Genomic DNA, 21,889 nt, shown 5'->3' on the forward strand with positions numbered 1-21,889 from the left:
CCCATGTTTGGAGAGGAGCCCAGATGATCTGGGACAAGGGTTGGCCTGGCCCAGCTCAGCTGGCTGCAAACTCTCATGATAAGTATATGCTTTTATCTGAACGCCCTTGTCTTGGAAGGGCAGGGTGGAGGTAAACTTGGGCCTCAGAGTCCCCTCTAACCACCCCCCAACTTCCCCTGCAAACTGTCAAGAAGGCACTGAGACCTGAAAATTCAGTGCTTCTGCTGGGGTACCCTGAGCTACACCCAGCTGGCCCAACCCCAGGTTTTGGCTGGCTGCCCAGGCACGGAAGACACACCCAGGCTGTGGGGATTGGCTGCCTCCGCCCAGCCCAGCTCAGCTCCGCCTCCTACGGCCTTGCATAGATCAGGCGCCAGGGCCAAAGATCTCCCAGCAAAAGAGGAGAGGAGGTTGCGTGGGACAAGCTGCCCCCGACAGAAGGTAGCAGGCTGGGGGTAGCAGGGCTGGAAGGTCTTGGCCTGGGATGAAGAGGGGACTGCCTAAGGCTGAGGTGGCTCCAAGATGCTGGCATGGGAAACTGGGGGTTTCCTGGTAACTGGACTCCTAGCAGACTCCCAAGGATTCAGGCTGGGCCCTTCTGGACTCTAATCGGCCCATCTCTTTCCCTTTCTGTGTGGTTACCAGGTCACTGGAGGCCACTTGATTGTTGGTTTTCGTTGGGACTTTCTGGACTTTAGATCTCAGCCCTTGTTTACTCACCCCTGAGCCCTCCCTGCCCTGCCCCCAGCAGTTCCTGACTTTGCCCCTATCCACTGTCCCCGGAGCTCTTCCCTGGGCCTCAGGACCCCACCCTCCATCCCGTCTGCCCTACAGGATGTCACTGCTGAGCCTGCCCTGGCCGGTCCTCAGACCGGTGGCAACGTCCCCGTGGCTACTCCTGCTGCTGGTTGTGGGCTCCTGGCTACTCGCCCGCGTCCTGGCTTGGACTTATGCCTTCTATAACAACTGCCGCCGGCTCCAGTGTTTCCCGCAGCCCCCAAAACGGCACTGGTTTTGGGGTCACCTGGGCCTGGTGAGTGTGACAGCAAAATGTGTCTGGGTCTCAGGGTGGATGGGCTTCCAGAGGAGCAGGAATGGGGCTCAGTGAGCTGGGTATTGACGGTGGCTGGGGTCTGCGACCCCAGAGAAGCAAGGGAGATGGCTCACTCATTCCTCTGCTCACTCACTCATTCCTCTGCTCACTCACTCATTCCTCTCCTCACTCACTCATTCCTCTATCCACTCACTCACTCCTCTATCCACTCAGTCATTCCTCTCCTCATTCACTCACTCCTCTCCTCACTCACTCATTCCTCTACCCACTCACTCATTCCTCTGCTCACTCACTCATTCCTCTACCCACTCACTCATTTCTCTATCCACTCACTCTTTCCTCTACCCATTCACTTATTCCTCTATCCAATCACATTTTGCTCTCTCCACCCACTCATTCCTCTGCTCACTCACTCATTCCTCTCCTCACTCACTCATTCCTCTCCTCATTCACTGATTCCTCTACCCACAGACTCATTCCTTTCCTCATTCATTCATTCCTCTGCAGTTCCATGCCAAATCTTTCTCACCTCCCTGCCCTCCCACCTCAGCCTGCTTGGATTCTTTTCCTGCTTGTCTTCCCTACCATAGTGCACCTCCCAGAGGCTCCTGTATGGGTGTGGGGTGCACAGAGCAGGGCTCTCCTGGCATTCCCACCTTCTCCACTGTTGGACTTGAGGCCTCCTGAGCCCACTATAGAGGGGCTGCTCCCTGCCTGGCCCATTTGCTTGTGTCTGCCCATCTCTGGGCTGCTGCTTTCCCACAGGAATTAGCTGTGACTTCCTTCCCCATGGAAGGACACAGCTGGACTAGAAGAGAAGGGCAGGCAGTCTCCCACACCCTCCCCTTCCAGGGGCGACGTGCTTTTCCCCCCTAAGATGTCCCAATGAGCCCTGTAGCCCAACCTGGATATAATTTGGCCACTCCCGTCCCCTTTCAGAAGCCGTCTTTGACACTCCCAAACCTTGCCCTCTGACTTGGACCAGCCCTCCCCTTTGGGGGACGTGGCCTCTGTCTGCTCACTTACAAAAGGCAGGATTGATTGGCGTGTCCACAGGTGCACAGGAGGCACTAGCACAGAGCCTGGCGTAAGTGAGGCTCTCCTAGGTGGGAGCTGCCATCCTGATGGACATTAGAGTCACCTCTGCTCCCCTGGGGGCTGCTGAGAATGGAGGGCCCTCAGCATGCAGATGCTTTGTCTGTGGGAGGAACGAATGCCCATGTGGACCAAGCAGGACACAAAAGGATATGGGAACCAGCCCTAGCGATATGTCCTGAGGCCACACTGCTGCCCACAAACCTCCTCCCATGGGGACCCTCCCATGTAGCAATCCCCAGATTGAAATCAATCCAGGATGAGAAAACACATCCTCTTGAGCAGACCTGTTTTCTCTCTCTTCTTTGGTATTTACCCATGGATCTTGGGGACAGCCCCAAGAGAGAAGGAGCAGAGGTCAGCAGAAATCACCTGCAGAATCCAGACACGCTGCTCACTGCAGAGGTTGCACCACATCCGGTGGCTGCGGGGGAACTTGCTCTGGCTCCTTCTAGGGAGGTGCATTAGTTAGGGTTCTCCCTAGAAACGGAACCTCCTTAGAAACAGATAGGGTGTTTCTTCTTACCTCTAATGCATGTATGTATGGAGACAGAAAGAGACAGAGAGATAAGAATTTATTATGGGAATTGGATAATGTGATGATGGAGGTCAAGAAGTCCCATGATATACCATCTGCAAGCCAGAAACCAGGGACACTGGTGGTGAAAATTCAGCCTGAGTCCAGAAAGGCCTGAGTACCTGGAGTTCTGAGGGCAGGAGAAGATGGATGTCCCAGCTGCAGAATAGAGAGCAAGTTCTTCCTTTCCTCTGCCTTTTGTCCTGTTCATGCCCTCAATGGATTGGATGGGTTCTGGTGTCTCAGGGTGGATGGACTTCCAGAGGAGTGGGACTTCCAGTTGGGGTTCAGGGAGCTGTGTATTGATGGTGGCTGGGGTCTGGGAACTCAGAGAAGCAAGGGAGACGGCTCAGTCATTCCTCTCCTCACTCACTCATTCCTGTGCCCATTCACTCATTCCTCTCCTCACTCACTCATTCCAATACCCACTCACTCATTCCTCTCCTCACTCACTCATTCCTCTCCTTATTCACTCATTCCTCTCCTCACTCACTCATTCCTCTCCTCACTCACTCATTCCTCTCCTCACTCACTCATTCCTCTCCTCACTCACTCATTCCTCTCCTCACTCACTCATTCCTCTCCTCACTCACTCATTCCTCTGCTCACTCACTCATTCCTCTCCTCACTCACTCATTCCTCTCCTCACTCCTTCCTCTCCTCCCTCACTCCTTCCTCTCCTCACTCGCTCTTTCCTCTCCTCGCTCACTCATTCCTCTGCACCTACTATTTCCAATCTGTTTACCTTTAAATGCTAATCCCTTCTCAAACACCCTCACAGACACACGCAGCAATAATGTTTGACTGGCTATCTGGGCATCCCTTAGCCCAGTCCAGTGGACACCTAGAATTAACCATCACAGGAGGTGATGGCCCTTGACTTGCTTTCAGATGACTCCTACAGAGGAGGGCTTGAAGAACTCGACCCAGATGGTTGCCACCTATTCCCAGGGCTTTACGATATGGCTGGGTCCCATCATGCCCTTCATCGTTTTATGCCACCCTGACACCATCCGGTCTATCACCAGTGCCTCAGGTACCCATGCAGAGCTTGTGGTGGTGGGTGCCAGGCCAAGCTTCTGTGTGGTCTCTGCAGTACCCAGGCCCCTCCTTGAGTACTCATGCCCCTCACTGAGACTTCCATATCAATGTCTTCTCTCTCCATTGCCATCTGCTCCCTGCCTTGGTGTTCTGGGCACCACTGGGGCTCCAAGAGGCCTCAACTCAGGGCCCTTTCTTGAAGGAACACCCATGCTTGAGGACATGGGTCTAGACAGAGACATTTCCAGCTTCATGGGGTCAGGAATGGGCAAGAGAGAGATGGGTATGACAACACAGAGAACTGGGGGTCTGCTGGGGCAAGCTGGAAGGTTTCCTGGAGGAAGAGTTGTTGGAGCTGAGTCTGGATCAATAAGTAGGATTTTTTAAGTGTGGGGCAGGATGATGCAGTGGGCATCATTGATATTTGGGGGCCCAGCCAGTCCTGGCACCAGCCTTGCCCATCCCTCAGTCCAGAGTTGTAGGAGGATTTGTGGCTGGTGGAGAATCTGGGCTGCTATTTATGTGGCATCCACCTATGATGGGTCAGTTCCTCCTACCTCATCCTATCACTCATCCACCCTAAGTTTCCTGCTGTCCTCCTACAGGCTTCAGGATTCTCCCATAGGAGAACCCACACCAGCTGCTTGATCTCCCCTTGCTCTCTGCTCTTCTCATCCTTGGACACACCAGGCTGAGCTAGGGAAGTGGCAGCATCCCACAGAAACTATGGCTCTGACCCCAAAATCCTTGGTGACTCTGTGCAGGTCACCAGCTCTCTGGCTGCTGAGGTCTCTTTCAGTTGTGAGTGGTGGAAACTCAACTTCGTGTGCTCTAAGTAAATAAAGAGAATCACAGGAGTGTAAAGTCCAGGGAGGGTGGTCTTCAGGCATGGCTGAATCCAGGTGTCAATGAACATCATCGGGAATCTGTCTCCTTTTCTTAATTTCACCATTTCTCTGCATCGCTTTTTCTTTTAAGACAGCCTTTCTCTCATGCTGTCAACCATGGGTCCTAGCAGTTCAGTTCTTGTCAGAAAGCTCACCTTTCCCCAAGGGGTCTCATAAATAGCCTATAGTTTCAATACTATACCTGGCTATATCTTTTCTGTTTAACCTGGGATCATATGGAGAAGTCATCATGTGTGTGGCTCAGCTGTGGCCAAGGACACTTGGGGCATGTCAGAGACTTTCTGGTTCTTCTCTGACATGTGATTTGAAATTGCCTTTTCTCCTCCTTGTCATCTCTTGGCCATGTTTGTAGCTTGTCCAAGGTCTGGGAGCTAGGGTCTCTTTGGAATTGTCAGAGTTATTATTTTAGTCTTCCTGAGCCAGGTTTCGGAATCCATTCCAATCAAGCTTGAAGAAAACTCTTGGTTACACCTGGGACATGTCTGAGACATTTAAGAAATCATATTTAAACCCTATCTGGGGCTTGTCTGTGGGGTACACAGAGGTCATGTCAGATTATCTCAGGTCCATGTCAGGAGATGACAGAGAGTGCTGTGGCAGACAGGGTGTCCGAGATCCTTTAAAGGTATTTTGTAGAGTGTGGAGCTGTGCTCAGTTGTTGCAGAATATGTTGGGATATATAGGAGCCATGTCATGGTGTGCTGGGGTGTGCTATGACCTGTTAGGTTGTGTCATAGATTTACTGTGCTGCTGCAGCCTGGGCTGGTCCTTCTTCCTCTAACTTCCCTTCGTCCTTTGCCCTTGGCCCCCTTCCTGCTATGCTGGGTATGGAGTGGGGAACGTGCTGGAAGGGAGCCTTGCCTTATACCTGAAGTTCCTCTCTCGCCCTCTACATGGCCCCTGATGGTCCTCATTCATGTCAGCTGCCATTGCACCCAAGGATGATCTCTCCATCAGGTTCCTGAAGCCCTGGCTGGGTGAGTACCTGCAGGTGAAAGGGGTTGGGGACAACCTTGCGGGAGGGTGGCGGAAGTGCTGCTCTTGCCCACTGTCCTTGGCTGCCCTATTAGGAGAAGGGGTACTGCTGAGTGGCGGTGACAAGTGGAGCCGCCACCGTCGGATGCTGACGCCCGCCTTCCATTTCAACATCCTGAAGCCCTATATAACGATCTTCAACAAGAGTGCGAACATCATGCTTGTGAGTCCCTTGAACTCTGGGTCCCAGCTGGAGTCTTGGGGTGGAGGGACCATGGACAGATCTAGTCTAGAATTTTGGCTCTTCTGGGTGGCATTGGGCCATTGCTCTTCCTCTCTGAGCCTTGGTTTCCTCATCTGTAAAATGGGGATGATAATCCCTACTTAAAAGGTCATTTACTTGGCACATAGTAGGTTCTCAGAAGGTGTCAGTTTCTGTGTTTTTCTCACGAGAATCCCTGTAAACTCAAGACAGTAAAAATGAAGATTGCATAGTAGTCATTGCTGATTACAAACCACTTCAGAACTCACTGGCTTAGAGCAATAAGCATTTACGATTGCTGACGAGTCTGAGACAGCTGGCCACTTCTTCTGGATGTGGAAGGGATCACTCTTGGCACATGAGCAGCTGTGGGTCAGGTGGGCAGCTTTGCTGATCCTGGCTCAGTTCATTCACATGTTTGGGGCTTCAGTACCTTCAGACTGATCTGGGATGGCCTCAGCTGTGACACCTAGACTTTCCCCCATGTGATTCTCTGCCTCCAGAAGACACCCTGTTGTTCACATGGCAGAGACTGGGTTCCGAGAAACTGAGAGGGGACTGCAATGTCTGTGGACATTGTCTTTGCAATGCTTCAAAGTTCAACCAGGTTTGAGTCTGTTAGAGTTATTACATCATCATCTCACCACATTGTATTGGCCAAAGAGAGTCGAAAGTCAAAAGTCCAGTACAGACTCAAAGGGGTGTAAAATAGAATGCATCTCTTAATGGGAGTTGCTGAAAAATTACTGTGGAAAGGGTATGAAAACAGGGAGAAGTGAGGAATTGGGGGGTCAGGATTTTGTGAAGTGTCTAGGATTTTTTTTAATATACAAGCTGATAAGTTAGCTTGTTACTGTCTCATGCATTCTAACAGACTCCTGGGTCAGAGACAAAGGGTAGTTGATTACTCATGGTACAATAAGCAACATGTACTTCCTGTTGGTTTGTATCCAACCTAAATTTTTTTTTTTTTTCCAAGTCAACCTAAATTCCATGGGAGTGACACTGGTGGGCCTCTGCATTAGCCTGCTCATGCAGTACGTTGCATGACAGACAATGGGCATTAGGCTTAGGGAATCTGCTTTAATAGTGGCAGATACAAGCCTGATAGTGGTCCAGGGGGAGTCATTGCCTTATCTCTCCAGGTTGTTATCTGCAAACACAACTCTGAGAAATGGCTCAGGTAAGAACATCACAGTCTTGCATTGGTGGCAACAGCAAGGATGCTCAGGGCTGATGAAGAAGTGCCTCTTCCAACACAGGGATATTTTTGAAATGAATTTATTACAATGGAGATGAATAAAGCAAACATTTACTCATCATATGCCTGAAAAAATGTCATGTCCCAATGCCAGGATACAAGTTGTCTAATTTAATTCTAGTAACCCTGTGAGGTTATGGTTATTTTTGTCCTATTGCAGATGACGAACTGAGGGCCAGAGAGATTAGGGAGCTGGACGGAGTTCAACCAGCCAGGAAGTGAGCTAGGAGTGGTGGAGCAGAGATTCTATCCTGGTTTATCTGGCCCCAAGGCAGATCACCTTGACCATTATTGAAGTTTTGACAGGTGGGACCTAGAGGAGGGCAATAGGTTGACCAAGGGCACACAGAGCACAGGAGACAGAGCTGAGACTTGAATGCTGGTCCCCTGACTCCCAGCCACGGGTCTTTGTCTCCTAATACTAACAGTTTCTGCTCCCATCCAAGTCTGGTCTTTGCTGGCAATAGGTTCCTGGGGCAGACGACCAGGAGGCTGGTTGTAGGGGAGTCCATCCTGATGTTTGGGACTGGGGAGGGGCACAAAGGAGGTAGGGCCCAGCTCTAGCTGTCTTCGTTTCTCTGGCCAGGACAAGTGGCAGCACCTGGCCTCAGAGGGCAGCAGTCGTCTGGACATGTTTGAGCACATCAGCCTCATGACCTTGGACAGTCTGCAGAAATGCATCTTCAGCTTTGACAGCCATTGTCAGGAGTGAGTTCCTTCCCAGGACCTGGGATCTGAATCCACAGACCAAAGGGAGTAAGTTGGGGAGGGAGGAATGAGCAAAGTAACCAGAAGTACCTTTCGGGAGGATTTATATCATAGCTGTGCTTTGAAGGTCGAGGAAGAGGAGAAAGTGCTGACTTTCCAGGTAGGTGGAAATATGTGTGTAAAAGCAAGAAGGTTAGGATGAGCCAAGCATGTGCAACAGACAGTAGAAATGAGGTTGTGGAAGTAGGGGCTAGATATTAAGGGCACTGAAAATCAGGAAAAGTGGTATGAAGTTTATCAAGAGATTTCCAGAGAGCTTTTGTAGTTTCAGCTGATGATGGATGTGGTAAGAGCTGAGCTGTGTGGGAAACTGATAGTCCGCCACCACGTCCATCTGATTTCTGTATTTGTAGTAGAGAGGTGGTTCGCCATGTTGTCCAGGCTGGTCTCGAAATTCCTGACCTCAGGTGATCTGCCCTCTTTGGCCTCAGAAAGTGTTGGGATTACAGGCGTGAGCCACTGTGCCCGACTGCTCCTTCTTTCTTACAGGGTGAAAGAGAAAGGGGGAGAGAGAGAGAGAGAGAGAGAGAGAGAGAGAGTTGGTTATGCTGGGGGCTGGAGCACGGCTGAACTGGAAGAGGATGAAGTCTGAATTGTGTGGACAGTTTTGGTAAGGAAAATGATCAGTACTGCATACTGGATGGGAAACAGGAGAGAAACATGGTGTCCAAGCTATACTCTAGGTGCCTAGGTGCATGGAGACAGCTCTCTCAGAGATAGGATGCAGGGAGAGAAGACAGTCTAGAGAGTCAGTCTCATGACTGATACCCACCGTGTATCTCTAGGACCATCTATTTCTAGATACTCAGTTTTCTGATGGGAGGTAGCTCCTGGCTGCTGGTAGGAGGTGTTCCTGGGGCTTTGCATGTGTTCAATTGTTGCCTCCCTTTCTGCCCTTGCCCTGCAGGAGGCCCAGTGAATATATTGCCACCATCTTGGAGCTCAGTGCCCTTGTAGAGAAAAGAAGCCAGCATATCCTCCAGCACATGGACTTTCTGTATTACCTCACCCACGATGGGCAGCGCTTCCACAGGGCCTGCCGCATGGTGCACGACTTCACAGACGCTGTCATCCGGGAGCGGCGCCGTACCCTTCCCACTCAGGGTATTGATGATTTCCTCAAGGACAAAGCCAAGTCCAAGACTTTAGACTTCATTGATGTGCTTCTGCTGAGCAAGGTGGGTTTCTCTACAATCTGAATTAAAGTGATAGAATGGAGCTTGATGTCAAACGTCAGATGAAATAAGCTGGACTTGATAAAAATGGCACTGGGAGCCATGGAAGATGCTTGAGAAAGGGAAGGTCACAGATAGGTTTTAGAGATGACTCTGTTGAATGCAGCCATCAGGGCACTGCTAATTCTGAAACTGTGAAGAGCATGAGATTTTATTCAACTTACAAGTTAGTGTGTTAGTCTTTCACATTTTTATGTGTATCTATATGTCTACGTCTTTGTCTATGTCTGTATCTATGATAAAAGATGCACCAAACCCCTGGATCACAGCAGCCCATTAATTATTTACAGCAATAACAGCAGGTGGAGTAGGATGGTAGTGCTGGCTCCCCATTCCTAGGGCAACACAATGTTTTTAACTGTAAATGCACAAGAATTTGCACCATAGGAGAGGGGCCCCCACATTATGAGTCTTATAGCTTATATAGGACAGCTAGCTCATATGCTCCTTCTTTATTACAGGGTGAAAGGGACAGAGAGAGAGAGAGAGAACGCTTTGTTCTGGAGTATAAACTACTCCTCTCCAGTGAGATGGCAATTTCTATAGTTTATAACCCAAATATCTTCTGGAAAGATAAGATTCTCCGAGTTTACCACTCTAGAATGTGAGCAAATATTTTTGGAGCAATACATAATTTCTAACCTCCAAGGCAAATTGCCATTCAAATATCCTGTACCCCAGGTTGCCAGTATCTTTTTCTCTGAAAGTCTGTATTATGCAGAAAAATGAAAATATTTGAGAACCATTGATTCCTGCCACCAGGGTCCAAAGAGGAGGCAAAGGATCTGGGGGAAGCCCTTGGAGTTGGGGCTCTGGTGATGGTGAACAAGAGAGATCTAGACGTGCAGAGTGCATTTGAGTTTCGGGAAGATCAGAGCTTCAGAGATTATCTCAGGTTAGACTCCGGAGTCTCAGAGATAGTATAATTTTTGTGTGTGTGTGTGTGTGTGTGTGTGTGTGTGTGTGTGTGTGTGTGTTGTGTGTGTGTGTGTGTGTGTGTGTGTGTGTGTGTGTGTGTGTGTGTCTTGCTTTCTCTTCAGGATGAAGATGGGAAGGCGTTGTCAGATGAGGATATAAGAGCAGAGGCTGACACTTTCATGTTTGGAGGTGAGGGTCCCAGTGTGGGATTACAGTGGGGACAGCGGTCCCTCCATCTCAGGATCCAGGTGGGTGGACCCTGGATCACTCCATTCTGCCCATCTTCCCCCTCCCTCCATCCTCCTGAGGGCCTCAATATCTGGGCGCTGTCCACCCTCTGGTGCCAAAGCCAAGCTTACCTGGCTGCTCCTCAGGCCATGACACCACGGCCAGTGGTCTCTCCTGGGTCCTGTACAACCTTGCGAGGCACCCAGAATACCAGGAGCGCTGCCGACAGGAGGTGCAAGAGCTTCTGAAGGACCGCGATCCTAAAGAGATTGAATGGTGAGTGCAGGTTCTTCTGGCCTGTTCCTGAGCCCATCATTTGTTCTGCTCCCCAAGTGAGGAGGGGTGGAAGAATTGTTTTGTTGATTCTTCCACTATTGCTTAGTGGGTACAAAAGCAGAGGACCACAGGCAGGGCTTAATACCAAGCCTGGCTGTCAGGGGAAAGGTTGCAGGCCTTTAGGACCAAAAGACCCGGGCTGCTAAGAGAATTGGTGACAATATGTGAGGACAGATAATGCTACTTTGCACATGTTCAGCAAATGAACTTCCCCTCCACTCTCTTTCTGTTCTCCCAGAAATATCAGTTTTTTCGAACATCCTCACTTCTTGAATGTTTGCTCAGGTGGGGAGGGGGAAGTTGTTTTTGTCGATTCTTCCATTATTGCTTAGTAGTACTAGGAGTAGAGCACAGTGGCCGAACTTGGTATCCAGCCTGGCTAGCAGGGGAAAGTTTTCAGACTTTTGGGACACAGAGTCCTAGCCTGCTGAGAGAACTAGGGACAATATATGAAGGCAGATGATGACACCTAGACATGTTCAGTGAATTTTCCCTTCACTCCTTTCTTGTCTTCTGTGAATTATCATTTTTTTCAAACATCTTTACTTCCTGAATGTTTGCTCTTCTGGTCCCTAATTCCTACCCTCCAGTCCAGTCCAGGGAGTCCTAAGGGAGACCTAGGGGTAAAAGTCATCTATCTTTTGTCTGGAACACCTGCATCGTTCATCCATTCAGTCTTCATTCAGCAAACTTCCACATGCCTTTCGATGCCAGTTCTGTTCCCAGAACCTTTCTGTGCTCTGGACACCTGGAAATAACCCTTCCTATGGATGTGTTTTCCAGGTACTTCTAGCCTAGTGGAAACAGTCCCACCACAAGACATTACCAGTCCACATGAGCAAGGATGGAGTTGAGAGCAAGAGAAGCATGGCTGGGAGTACAGAAAGTGTTATAGAAAGTGTTTCAAGCCAGATCTGGTGGCTGTTGCTTGTGATACCATGTACCAAGGAGGCTGAAATGGGAGAATCACTTGAGGTCAGGTTTAAGATCAACCTGGACAATACAGAAAGAACCCATTTCTAAAAAAGTAAAAAACCAAAATAATAAAGTGCCTCAACTGAAACCCTGAATGGTGATCAGTAGGTGTCTGGATGCAGTAGTGCCCTAGGTCAAAAAGAGACCCTGGGCAAAAATGCAAAAAGAGGGAGCAGGAGAGAGGGAGAAAAGTGAAAGAGAGGTTTGTGTGTCGGGGAAGGAGATGGTTATAAAGGGAGGAAGAAGGAAGAGTGAGGAAAAGCGAGGGAGCACAAGATAAAGAGAGGAGGGAAGAGAGAAGGAGACAGAGAGAGAATGAGAGAGAAAGGAAGTGAGTTGTGATGAGACAATAACTATGGACGTGAAAGCAGGGTCTGGCTGTGGAAAATATGGGAAAATGGTAATGGCTTCCATTTTAACCCAAAGGCAATGGGGAGCCATAACAAGTGGTTGAGCAGGGGAGGGACAGCTCATATCTGGGCACCAGAAAGATCTTTTCAGAGCTACTGTGGAGAGAGGACCAATTGTAGAATGAAGTCCCAGTGAGGACATTCTGGCACCTGAGCCAGGCCAGGGGCTGGGGATGGAGAGGAGGCAATGGACTGGACATGTGTTTTGGAGGCCGTGTCCTCCCATCCAAGCCTTTGCTCAGCACAACAGTCCTAAAAGGTGGCAACACTTTTTATGCTTTTAAAAACCAAGATATCAAGTAATATTGTGCACTTTGTAAACAAAAAAAGTGTCTAAAACATTTATAAAAATGAGCTTTCCTCACGCCTGTAATCCCAGCACTTTGGGAGGCTGAGGTGGGTGGATCACGAGGTCAGGAGATCGAGACCATCCTGGCTAACACGGTGAAACCCCGTCTCTGCTAAAAATACAAAAAATTAGCCTGGCATGGTGGCGGGTGCCTGTAGTCCCAGCTACTCGGGAGGCTGAGGCAGGAGAATGGCGTGAACCCGGGAGGTGGAGTTGGCAGTGAGCTGAGATCGCGCCACTGCACTCCAGCCTGGGCAACAAAGCGAGACTCTGTCTCAAAAAAAAAAAAAAAAAGCTTTCTTCTTAACTCTTACCCTAGTAGTTTTGTGTGTGTCCCTCCAGAAAATGGCTATCCTGATGCCCACTTTATATGAACGCAGACTTCTTCTATACAAATAAGAGTGTATAAAATAGACACAGTATTTTTTCCCAAGATGGTGGGTTGGAGGCAATGTCAGTGTGCCTCTCCCATGTGGAAGGACAGAATAGTGTGTAGAGATTCACAATGTGAACTTTCTTTTCCCAAGAAACAACACAGGGACTTAATAGGAAAACCAGAAGAATCCACAGACCCTTCAAAAGAAGCTACAGGCTGCATCCTACTCTGTAAGACAGGTGAAAAACTGTGAATTCCCAGAGGGTGAGAGGGGGAGAGACTGCCTCCAGGGTACACATCTTCACTGGGGAATCTGAAAATCCAGACCACAGGGGAAGACCTTAACTCTATCCAGGGCTTGAACTGATTTAGGGAGTGGTAAGAAATATAAAAGTAGAAGCAGCAGCAGGAAGTCCCTTGCAGGCATTCCCAATCTCCGGCATGGACTGAGGGAAGCCATTCCCTATTGTATCTCACAGGGGACCTTGGGGATGTCAGACAACTAGCTCAGACGAGGTCACAGGTTGAACGAAATGCCCAAATGAATTTCTTGAAATAACCTCAAGTGGGGATGAACTCCCTTGACCAGAACCCAGGAGGCAAGCAGGAAGTGTGCTGCAGACAGGAGTTCAGAAGCTGGGTGCCTGGCCTTGGACAGGGACAAAAAAGTGCATGGCCTGAAAGCATTGCTATTTCTGTGGGAAAAGCTTATGGCCTGGGGTAGGTCTGAGTTCTGTGCACAGACTGTCTGGATCTAAATCCAGTGCTATGAGTGGAATACTGCAGGTGTGAGACCCACCTAGTGCCAACTGCATGGGAGCTAGATGAGGCTTAGTGCCACCTGCTACTCTCCACTCCCTTGTCAAACTCTTCTGTGAGGCAGAGGCAGTTATATTCACCTCTGGAACATTACTCCAGTGACCTGAGAACCGCCCTCTGACTCTCACAGGGCAAAACAAACAAACAAAAAAACAGTTGCAAAAAAAAAAAAATACCTAGGAATATACTTAACCAAGGAGGTTAAAGCTCTCTACAAGGAGAACTACAAAACAGTGCTGGACAAAACCATAGGTGACACAAACCAATGAAAACACATCCCATGTTCATGGATTGGAAGAATCAATATTGTGAAAATGATCACAGTGCAAAGCAATCTACAGATTTAACGCAATGCCTATGAAAATACCTTCATCGTTTTTCACAGAACTGGGAAAAGCAATTCTAAAATTCATATGGAACAAAAACAGAGCCTGTGTAGTCAAAGCAATACCAAGCAAAAAGAAAAAATTTGGAGGCATCACATTACCAGACTTTAAATTACATTACAAGGCTACAATTACCAAAACAGCATGGTACTAGTATAAAAGTAGGCATTTAGATGAATGGAACAGAAAGGAGGACCCAGAAATAAAGCCAAATACTTACAGCCAACTGATCTTTGACAAAGCATACAAAAACATAAATCAGGGAAAGGCACCCTATTCAATAAATGGTGCTGGGAAAACTGGATAGCCACATGTAGAAAAATGAAACTGCATCCCCATCTCTCACCTTGTACAAAAGTCAAAGGCTTAAATTTAAGACCGAAACCATAACAATTCTATAAGATAACCTTGGAAAAACTCTTTTGGACATTGGCCTAGGCAAAGAATTCATGACCAAGACCACAAAAGCAAATGCAACAAAATCAAAAATAAATCAGTGGAACTTAATTAAACTAAAAAGCTTCTGCACAACAAAATAATAATAATAATAATAATGATAGCAGAGTTAACAGACAACCTACAGAGTGGGGGAAAATATTTGCAAACTATGCATCTGACAAAGGGCTAGTATCCAGAAACTACAAGGAACTCAAACAACTCAGCAAGGAAAAAAAAAAAAATTAGTTCCATCAAAAAGTGGGCAAAGGGCATGAACAGATAATTCTCAGAAGAAGATACACAAACAGCCACGAAACATGAAAAAATGCTCAACATCACTAATCATCACAGATATGCAAATTAAAACCACAATGAGATACCACCTTGTTTCTACAAGAATGGCCATAATTAAAAAGTCAAAAAACAATAGATGTATGTTGTGGATGTGGTGAAAAGTGAATGCTCATACACTGCCATGAAAATTAACATAACCTCTGTGGAAAACGATAAGGATATTCCTTAGAGAACTAAAAGTAAATCTACCATTCCATCCAGCAATCTCACTACTAGGTATCCACCCAAAGGAAAAGTGATTATATGAAAAAGACACATGCACACGCATTTTTATAGTAGCACAATTCACAATTGTAAAGATATGGAACCAACCTAAGTGCCCATTGATCAATGTGTGGATAAAGAAAATGTGGCATATATACACAATGGAATACTACTCAGTCATAAAAAGGAATGAAATAATGTCTTTTGCCACAACTTGGATGGGGCTGGAGGCCATTATTCTAAGTGAAGTAACTCAAGAATAGAAAACCAAATACCATATATTTTCACCTATAAGTGGGAGCTAAGCTATGAGGACACAAATACATAGAGAGTGATATAATGAGCTTTGGAGACTTGGAGAGCAAGGTTGGGAGCCGGGTAAGGGAGAAAAGACTACATATTGGGGACAGTATACACTGCATGGGTGATGGGTGCACTAAAACCTCAGAATTCACCACAGTAGAAATCATGCATGTAACCAAACCACTTGTATCCCAAATGCTATTGAAATAAAAGGAAATAAAGAAGAGACAGATCTGCACATTAACAATATATCTTTGGGAGCTTTTCTTTTCTTTTTCTCAAAATATGAGTTTTGAAAAATTAGTTTGTTTTATTTTTAATTGACAAATTTTAATTATATATATTTATGGGGTGCAATGTGATATTATGATATATGTATACAATGTGGAATGATTTTTTTTTTTTTTTTTTTTGAGACGGAGTCTTGCTCTGTCGCCCAGGCTGGAGTGCAGTGGCGCGATCTCGGCTCACTGCAACCTCCGCCTCCCAGGTTCACGCCATTCTCCTGCCTCAGCCTCTCCGAGTAGCTGGGACTACAGGCGCCCGCCACCACGCCCGGCTAATTTTTTGTATTTTTGGTAGAGACGGGGTTTCACCATGGTCTCGATCTCCTGACCTCGTGATCCGCCCGCCTCGGCCTCCCAAAGTGCTGGGATTACAAGCGTGAGCCACCGCGCCCGGCCACAATGTGGAATGATTAAGTCAATTTAATAAACATATCCGTCATCTCATATACTCATCATTTTTGTGGTGAGAATATTTGAAATTTGCTCTTTTAGCAATTTTGAGAAATTTATTATTATTAACTGTAGTCACCATGCATGTAATAGATCTCAAAACTTATTCCTCCTAATGGAAAATTGTACCCTTTGACCAATGTCTTTCCATTCTTTCTTCCTCCCTTCTCTGGTAACCACCATTCTCTTCCTGGTTTCTATGATTTCTGTGTTATTTCAGATCTCACAGGTAATTAAGGTCGCGTGCTGTTTGTCTCTTTGTGCCTGGCTCATTTCACTTAGCATAATGTCCTCCAGGTTCTTCCAGGTTGCCACAAATGAAAGAATTTTCTTCTGTTTTAAGGCTGACTAGCCTTCCATTTTGTATATATACACCACATGGAAAATGAGTTTTGAATTACAAAAGCAATGATGAGAACAGGTTCTTCTTGCACTCAATGGGACATTACAGATAGACAAGTGTTATCCTTGACATTCCTGCTACCCCACCTAATATCCCCCTTTCTCCAAGGGGGCCTGTAGAGACACTCATTTGTCATCTATCTGTCTGTTTACATCTATCTACTTATCTTTCTATCATCGATCTCCTTTTATATTCCGTATATTTTTTGTCCTATGGTATTTACATATATGGACATTTAGGAACATGTTTTTTCCACTCAATAATGTATCTGATAGCTATTTTTTCTGAGTGCTGAATAGCATTCCATGTTTTATTTGGCCCATCCCTTTCTTGAAGACACTTGTGTAAACATTTCCAATCATTGTAGATATGGCCAATTTGCCTTCCAGAGTCTCTGTACTGATTTAGCTTCTGGTCTGCATTGTGTGACAGGACTAGTGATCCTTATATTCTCCTTTTGTGTAGCTGTATAGTATTCCATTGTGTGGATGTTTATCTAAGCATCTCCCCATCCATGTATATTTGGCTTATTTCATCCTTTTGCTAAATTAAACCTGTGCAATCGGCATGTGTACAGTGAGCATTGCTCATATGTATAAGCATCGCTGCAGGACAAATTCCCAAAAGTGCAATTGTTGAATCAAAGACCATTTGCATTCTACAATTGTAATAATGATGGCAAATCCATTTCCATATTAGCTGAGTTTGACGGCACTAGCTTTCCCACAAATTTGCCAATAGTATTATTGTATTATTAAATTTAAAATTTTTGTCCATCTTCATATTTCATCTTTTAATGAGCATTTTCTTAAATAAGAGTGAGAAAGAACATCCTTTGCCCAAGTTGATAAGCCATTTATTTTCTTTCTATGGGAGTGGTCATCTGATATTTTCTGCTGTTTTTCTTTGGGTTCTTTTTTCTTATTTACCTATAAGAATGTGTATCACAATTAATGTTTTTCTTTCTGTATTTTGTTGCAAAAGATTGCCTTTTGACTTTTTTGGGGGATGCTTTTGGTTAATTTTTATGAAGTTACATTTGTCCATATTTTCTTTTGAACCACACTACCCATCTATTTCCCAGAGTTTTGTGGGGCTTCCTTTAGCAGATGGGAAGTTTTCACTTATTCACATGTCTGTCTCTGACCTTTTTAGTCTTTTGAATGCATCCCTTTTTATGGCATTGCCAGACTATTTTTATTATTGTGACTTTTCTTTTTTCTTTTTTTGAGATGGAGTCTAGCTTTGTCGCCCAGGCTGGAGTGCAGTGGTGCAATCTCGGCTTACTGAAACCTCCTGCCTCCCTGGTTCAAGCGATTCTCCTGCCTCAGCCTCCCGAGTAACTGGGACTGCAGGCACCCTCCACCACGCCTGGCTAATTCTTGTATTTTAGGTAGAGATGAGGTTTCACCACGTTGGTCAGGCTGGTCTCAAATTCTTGACCTCAAGTGATCCACCCACCTCGGCCTCCCAATACTCTGACTTTCTAATAGGTTTTAACATCTGACAGAGTGGCTTTTTTTTTCTTATTAAATCAACCCTTGAAAACATTTGTTATGTGATAAAGCGTATTTTTTATTTGGATTGAGGGAAACTTATAATGAAATACAGAGATTTCATGTTTCTTTTAAAGGTTAATCCAGGTATTTTATATTATTATGACTAGTATCTTTTCTTGTATCATCTTTTCATTTGATGGTTATTTCTACATGGTAAAACTAATGATTTATGCATATAAATTCTATGCCCAATGAACATAGTATATGCTAAAGGTGGTGTTGTGTATCAAGAGAAAAAATATAGATAATTAAGTAAAAGCTCTTGGGACAACTGGAAAGCCTTCTGGAAAAAAAGACAACTGAACCTGGTTTTCATGTCTTATGACAAGATAATGTTCAGATTAATCATTTTTTTCTAAAAGACTCCTTAAAGCTCTAGAAGGAGCCATGAGAACATTATTTCATAGCTCTAGAGTAGGGATAACCTTATTTTGACGTAAGTCCCAGGGGCTACGAAAAAGTGATAAACTGTTAAATGAGAAAAGATACACGCCAGGCGCAGTGGTTCATGCCTGTAATCCCAGTACTTTGTGAGGCCAAGGTGGGCAGATCACTTGAGATCAGGAGTTCAAGACCAGCCTTGTCAACATGGGGAAACCCCGTCTCTACTAAAAATAAAAAAAAAAAATTAGCTAGCTGTGGTGGTGAATGCCTGTAGTCCCAGCTACTTGGGAGGCTGAGGCAAGAGAATCACTTGAACCTGGGAGGTGGAGGTTGCAGTGAGACAAGATTGCGCCACTGCACTCCAGCCTGGGGGACAGAGACTCCATTCCCCCCGCCCCAAAAAAAAGATACAGAATAGTGTCTACAGTAGATGGTGTGCTCCTATATAATTTTTTAAGATGCTTAAAGTCAGCCCAGAAAGCGTACATTAAAAAAATAATAACCTGGCAACGTGTGGGGAGAAGTAAATGGCATTGGGCCATAGGAATGAATTATGTTTTATAGTTTTCAAATTCTGAACCAGATAATTGTGGACGGTATTAAAATTTTAAATAGCCACTGTAAAAGAAGAAAGATTAAGCAGAGAATTCAGCTCCTTTGCTGGATCTTAAATGTTTATAAACATTTTCCAGTGGGGCCTCTAGTGTTTTCTAAGTATAAAATCACTATCTGCCAAAATGATGCATTTACTCCCACATTTCACATTGCATGACTCTCTTTTTTTCCTTGCCTATTGCACTTGCTGGTATCTCTAGTGCCATGCTAAATAAGAGCAAAACATTGGATCTGGGTATTTTGTTTGTTATTCATTTGCATTTGAGTTTGCTTTCTTGCCACAGACAATATTTATTTTTATGCGAGTTTGTTAACTTTTTACTGCTGGTTTCTGGGTGTTTTCCTCAGAGTATTTATTTTTATCTACTTAGCTAAATTTTCTCTGGTACTTTTCTAATTCTCTGCTTCTCTAATTTTTTTCTGCTTTTTAAAATTCTCAAATGTTTGATCTCCATGGAGTTTATTTTGTGATAGGGAGAAAAGGTCTCACTTGCAAATAGAAAAGGTGGAGAGTTGTGTCTTTGCTCCCTTGATAATGATTGGGGCTGGGGTGTTTCCTTAGGGACGACCTGGCCCAGTTGCCCTTCCTGACCATGTGCGTGAAGGAGAGCCTGAGATTACATCCCCCAGCTCCCTTCATCTCCCGACGCTGCACCCAGGACATTGTTCTCCCAGATGGCCAAGTCATCCCCAAAGGTGCCCACAGCCTCAGGGGGAGGAGCCTCCTGGGTAGGAAGATGGTTCCCTCAGGGGGTCCTTGTCCTGACTGCCCCCTTCTCTCCCACAGGCATTATCTGTGTCATCACTATTATAGGGGTCCATCACAACCCAACTGTGTGGCCGGATCCTGAGGTACTGCCTTCCGCATTCACCACCACCACCCCCATCCTCTACTTTTTTGTGTATGAGTGTGAATTCCAAGGTTCCTAGTGGAGGGGGCAGGGTTTTGATGAGGAAAATCCAGCATCACCTCGCCCCAACACACACACAACTGTCTCTCCAAGGCTGCTGGACATAGGAAATCCCATGAGCAAATCTTCTTTGTCTCACCTGCAGGTCTATGACCCCTTCCGCTTTGACCCAGAGAACAGCAAGCAGAGGTCACCTCTGGCTTTTATTCCCTTCTCCGCAGGGCCCAGGTAAGAGCACCCTGTGTCTGAGGCAGGGATGGGATGATGGGTGCGGGAGTTAAAAAAGGGGACGTTGCAGATGGTCCCAGTTCCAGCTCTCCTTCCCTTCATCCCTTCACAGTTTATGGGAAAACGTCCATAGAATGGGGATGAGTAGGTCCTAGAGGGGTCTGCGGAGTGCTCAAAATCCCCTTCTCCATCTGCTGGTGTGAGCTGGGAGCTGGATTCAGGCCCAGTCTCCGGGACATACAAGCCCATATGTGGGGTCCCAGGGACGCTGAGTCCTTCTCTCTCTCTCTCAGGCTGAGCTGGGTGCTGTTGGGGGTCCCGGGCTAGGTTCCTGGGTTGATGGGACCCAAATGCGGGTCTTGGGCGCAGTCACAGTCCCCATTCCCGCCTGCAGGAACTGCATCGGGCAGGCTTTCGCCATGGCGGAGATGAAGGTGGTCCTGGCGTTGATGCTGCTGCACTTCCGGTTCCTGCCAGACCACACTGAGCCCCGCAGGAAGCCGGAACTGATCATGCGCGCTGAAGGCGGGCTTTGGCTGCGGGTGGAGCCCCTGAATGTTGGCTTGCAGTGACTCTCTGGCCCATCCACCTTTTTTTTTTTTTTGCAGATTCTCATGAATAAAACGGTGCTGTCACCTCTGCCTGGGCCTCACTGACAGTCTGCAGGGGGCTCTTGGGGACTGGGAGGCTTCAGGGAAGGGGCCTAACCTGGGTGGGTTAGGCGGGATGTTTTCCCTGAAACTAAGAACCTGACTGCCTCTTTGGCTGAGCACAGGGACTCCATGCTTATAGCAGAGTCTCTCAGAGCCCAAGTATGGACTTTATCTTGTGGACAGTATGGAGCCATGGGAGGTTTTTGAGCAAGAGAGGGACCAGGATTAAGAACGGATTTAAGAGATACGACTGAGGCTAAGTGAGAAGCAACCATAGGGGCAGATCCTTTCTTTTGGTCTGGGAGTGTCCCAAGACCGAGGTTCCTGGCCAGTTCAGAACACAAGGATAGAAGGGTGCAGCTTCTACCCTGGCAGGCTCTCAGGAATTCTGTTTCCTTTCTTGCTAACGTCCCACCCTATGTCTCCCCCTTCCAGTTGACAGCTTTTGTGACCCCTTTCCCTAACTTCAGACAGCTCCATTTTTTCCTCTTTTGAGCCCTCTGACTCTGCCCAGGCAGCCCGTCCGTCAGCTACTATCTGAATCCTCCCCCTAGTCTCTTCTACTATGTGCCAGGCACTCTCACAAGTGTCAGGGGTTGGGCATGTCTTCACCCTTTCACCTCTAGATTCCTCCTTCATTCCCATCACTGACCCATCTTGGGGTGGGGTGCAGTCAGGAACATCCTGTTTGACCCTTGAAATTCAAAGACAGATGATTGGAAACAAAACACCATCCCAAAGGTAGGGGATCTGGAGCCAGACTGTTGGGCTGAAGTCTCATCTTTGCTGTGTGACTTGAGCAAGTTAATTCCCCTCTATGCACTTCAGTTTCCTCAAACATATAATGTGGGCAACAATATTATCTACCTCAGAGTTGTTCCGAGGACAAAGTTTGAGGAACTCAGAACTGTGCCCGGTGCACACTGGATGCTTAATAAATGTGGCCATTATTACCTCCTCTCTGAGAAAGTCTGGCTATTAAAGCATGTTGCCTTTCAAGATAGTTTTTTTCTACCATGACTTTAAAGACTGTCTTGGAACTCATAGGCAAAAATTCTAATATTTGTGCTTCTTGAATAATCTCTTGCCTTTTACAGGGCTGTGCATTTAGGAGGCAATTTTTTCCA

At 46.6% G+C, this 21,889-nt stretch overlaps 1 protein-coding gene across 1 annotated transcript; it reads left to right on the forward strand.

Annotated features, from left to right (window-relative positions):
* The first annotated feature begins 392 nt into the window (after nucleotides 1-392).
* Nucleotides 393-20,775, forward strand: LOC116478623 (cytochrome P450 4F12). Its single transcript, XM_032170002.2, has 13 exons — nucleotides 393-441; nucleotides 835-1,033; nucleotides 3,618-3,762; nucleotides 5,599-5,652; nucleotides 5,746-5,873; nucleotides 7,760-7,881; nucleotides 8,849-9,119; nucleotides 10,217-10,283; nucleotides 10,469-10,598; nucleotides 19,533-19,666; nucleotides 19,758-19,822; nucleotides 20,027-20,109; nucleotides 20,504-20,775. The coding sequence occupies exons 2-13, from the start codon at nucleotides 836-838 to the stop codon at nucleotides 20,679-20,681; spliced, it is 1,575 nt and encodes a 524-aa protein (XP_032025893.1). The 5' UTR covers nucleotides 393-441; nucleotide 835; the 3' UTR covers nucleotides 20,682-20,775.
* Nucleotides 20,776-21,889: the final 1,114 nt, after the last annotated feature.

This window comes from Hylobates moloch, unplaced genomic scaffold, assembly GCF_009828535.3.
Source record: "Hylobates moloch isolate HMO894 unplaced genomic scaffold, HMol_V3 SCAFFOLD_12, whole genome shotgun sequence".
NCBI classification, from domain to species: domain Eukaryota; kingdom Metazoa; phylum Chordata; class Mammalia; order Primates; family Hylobatidae; genus Hylobates; species Hylobates moloch.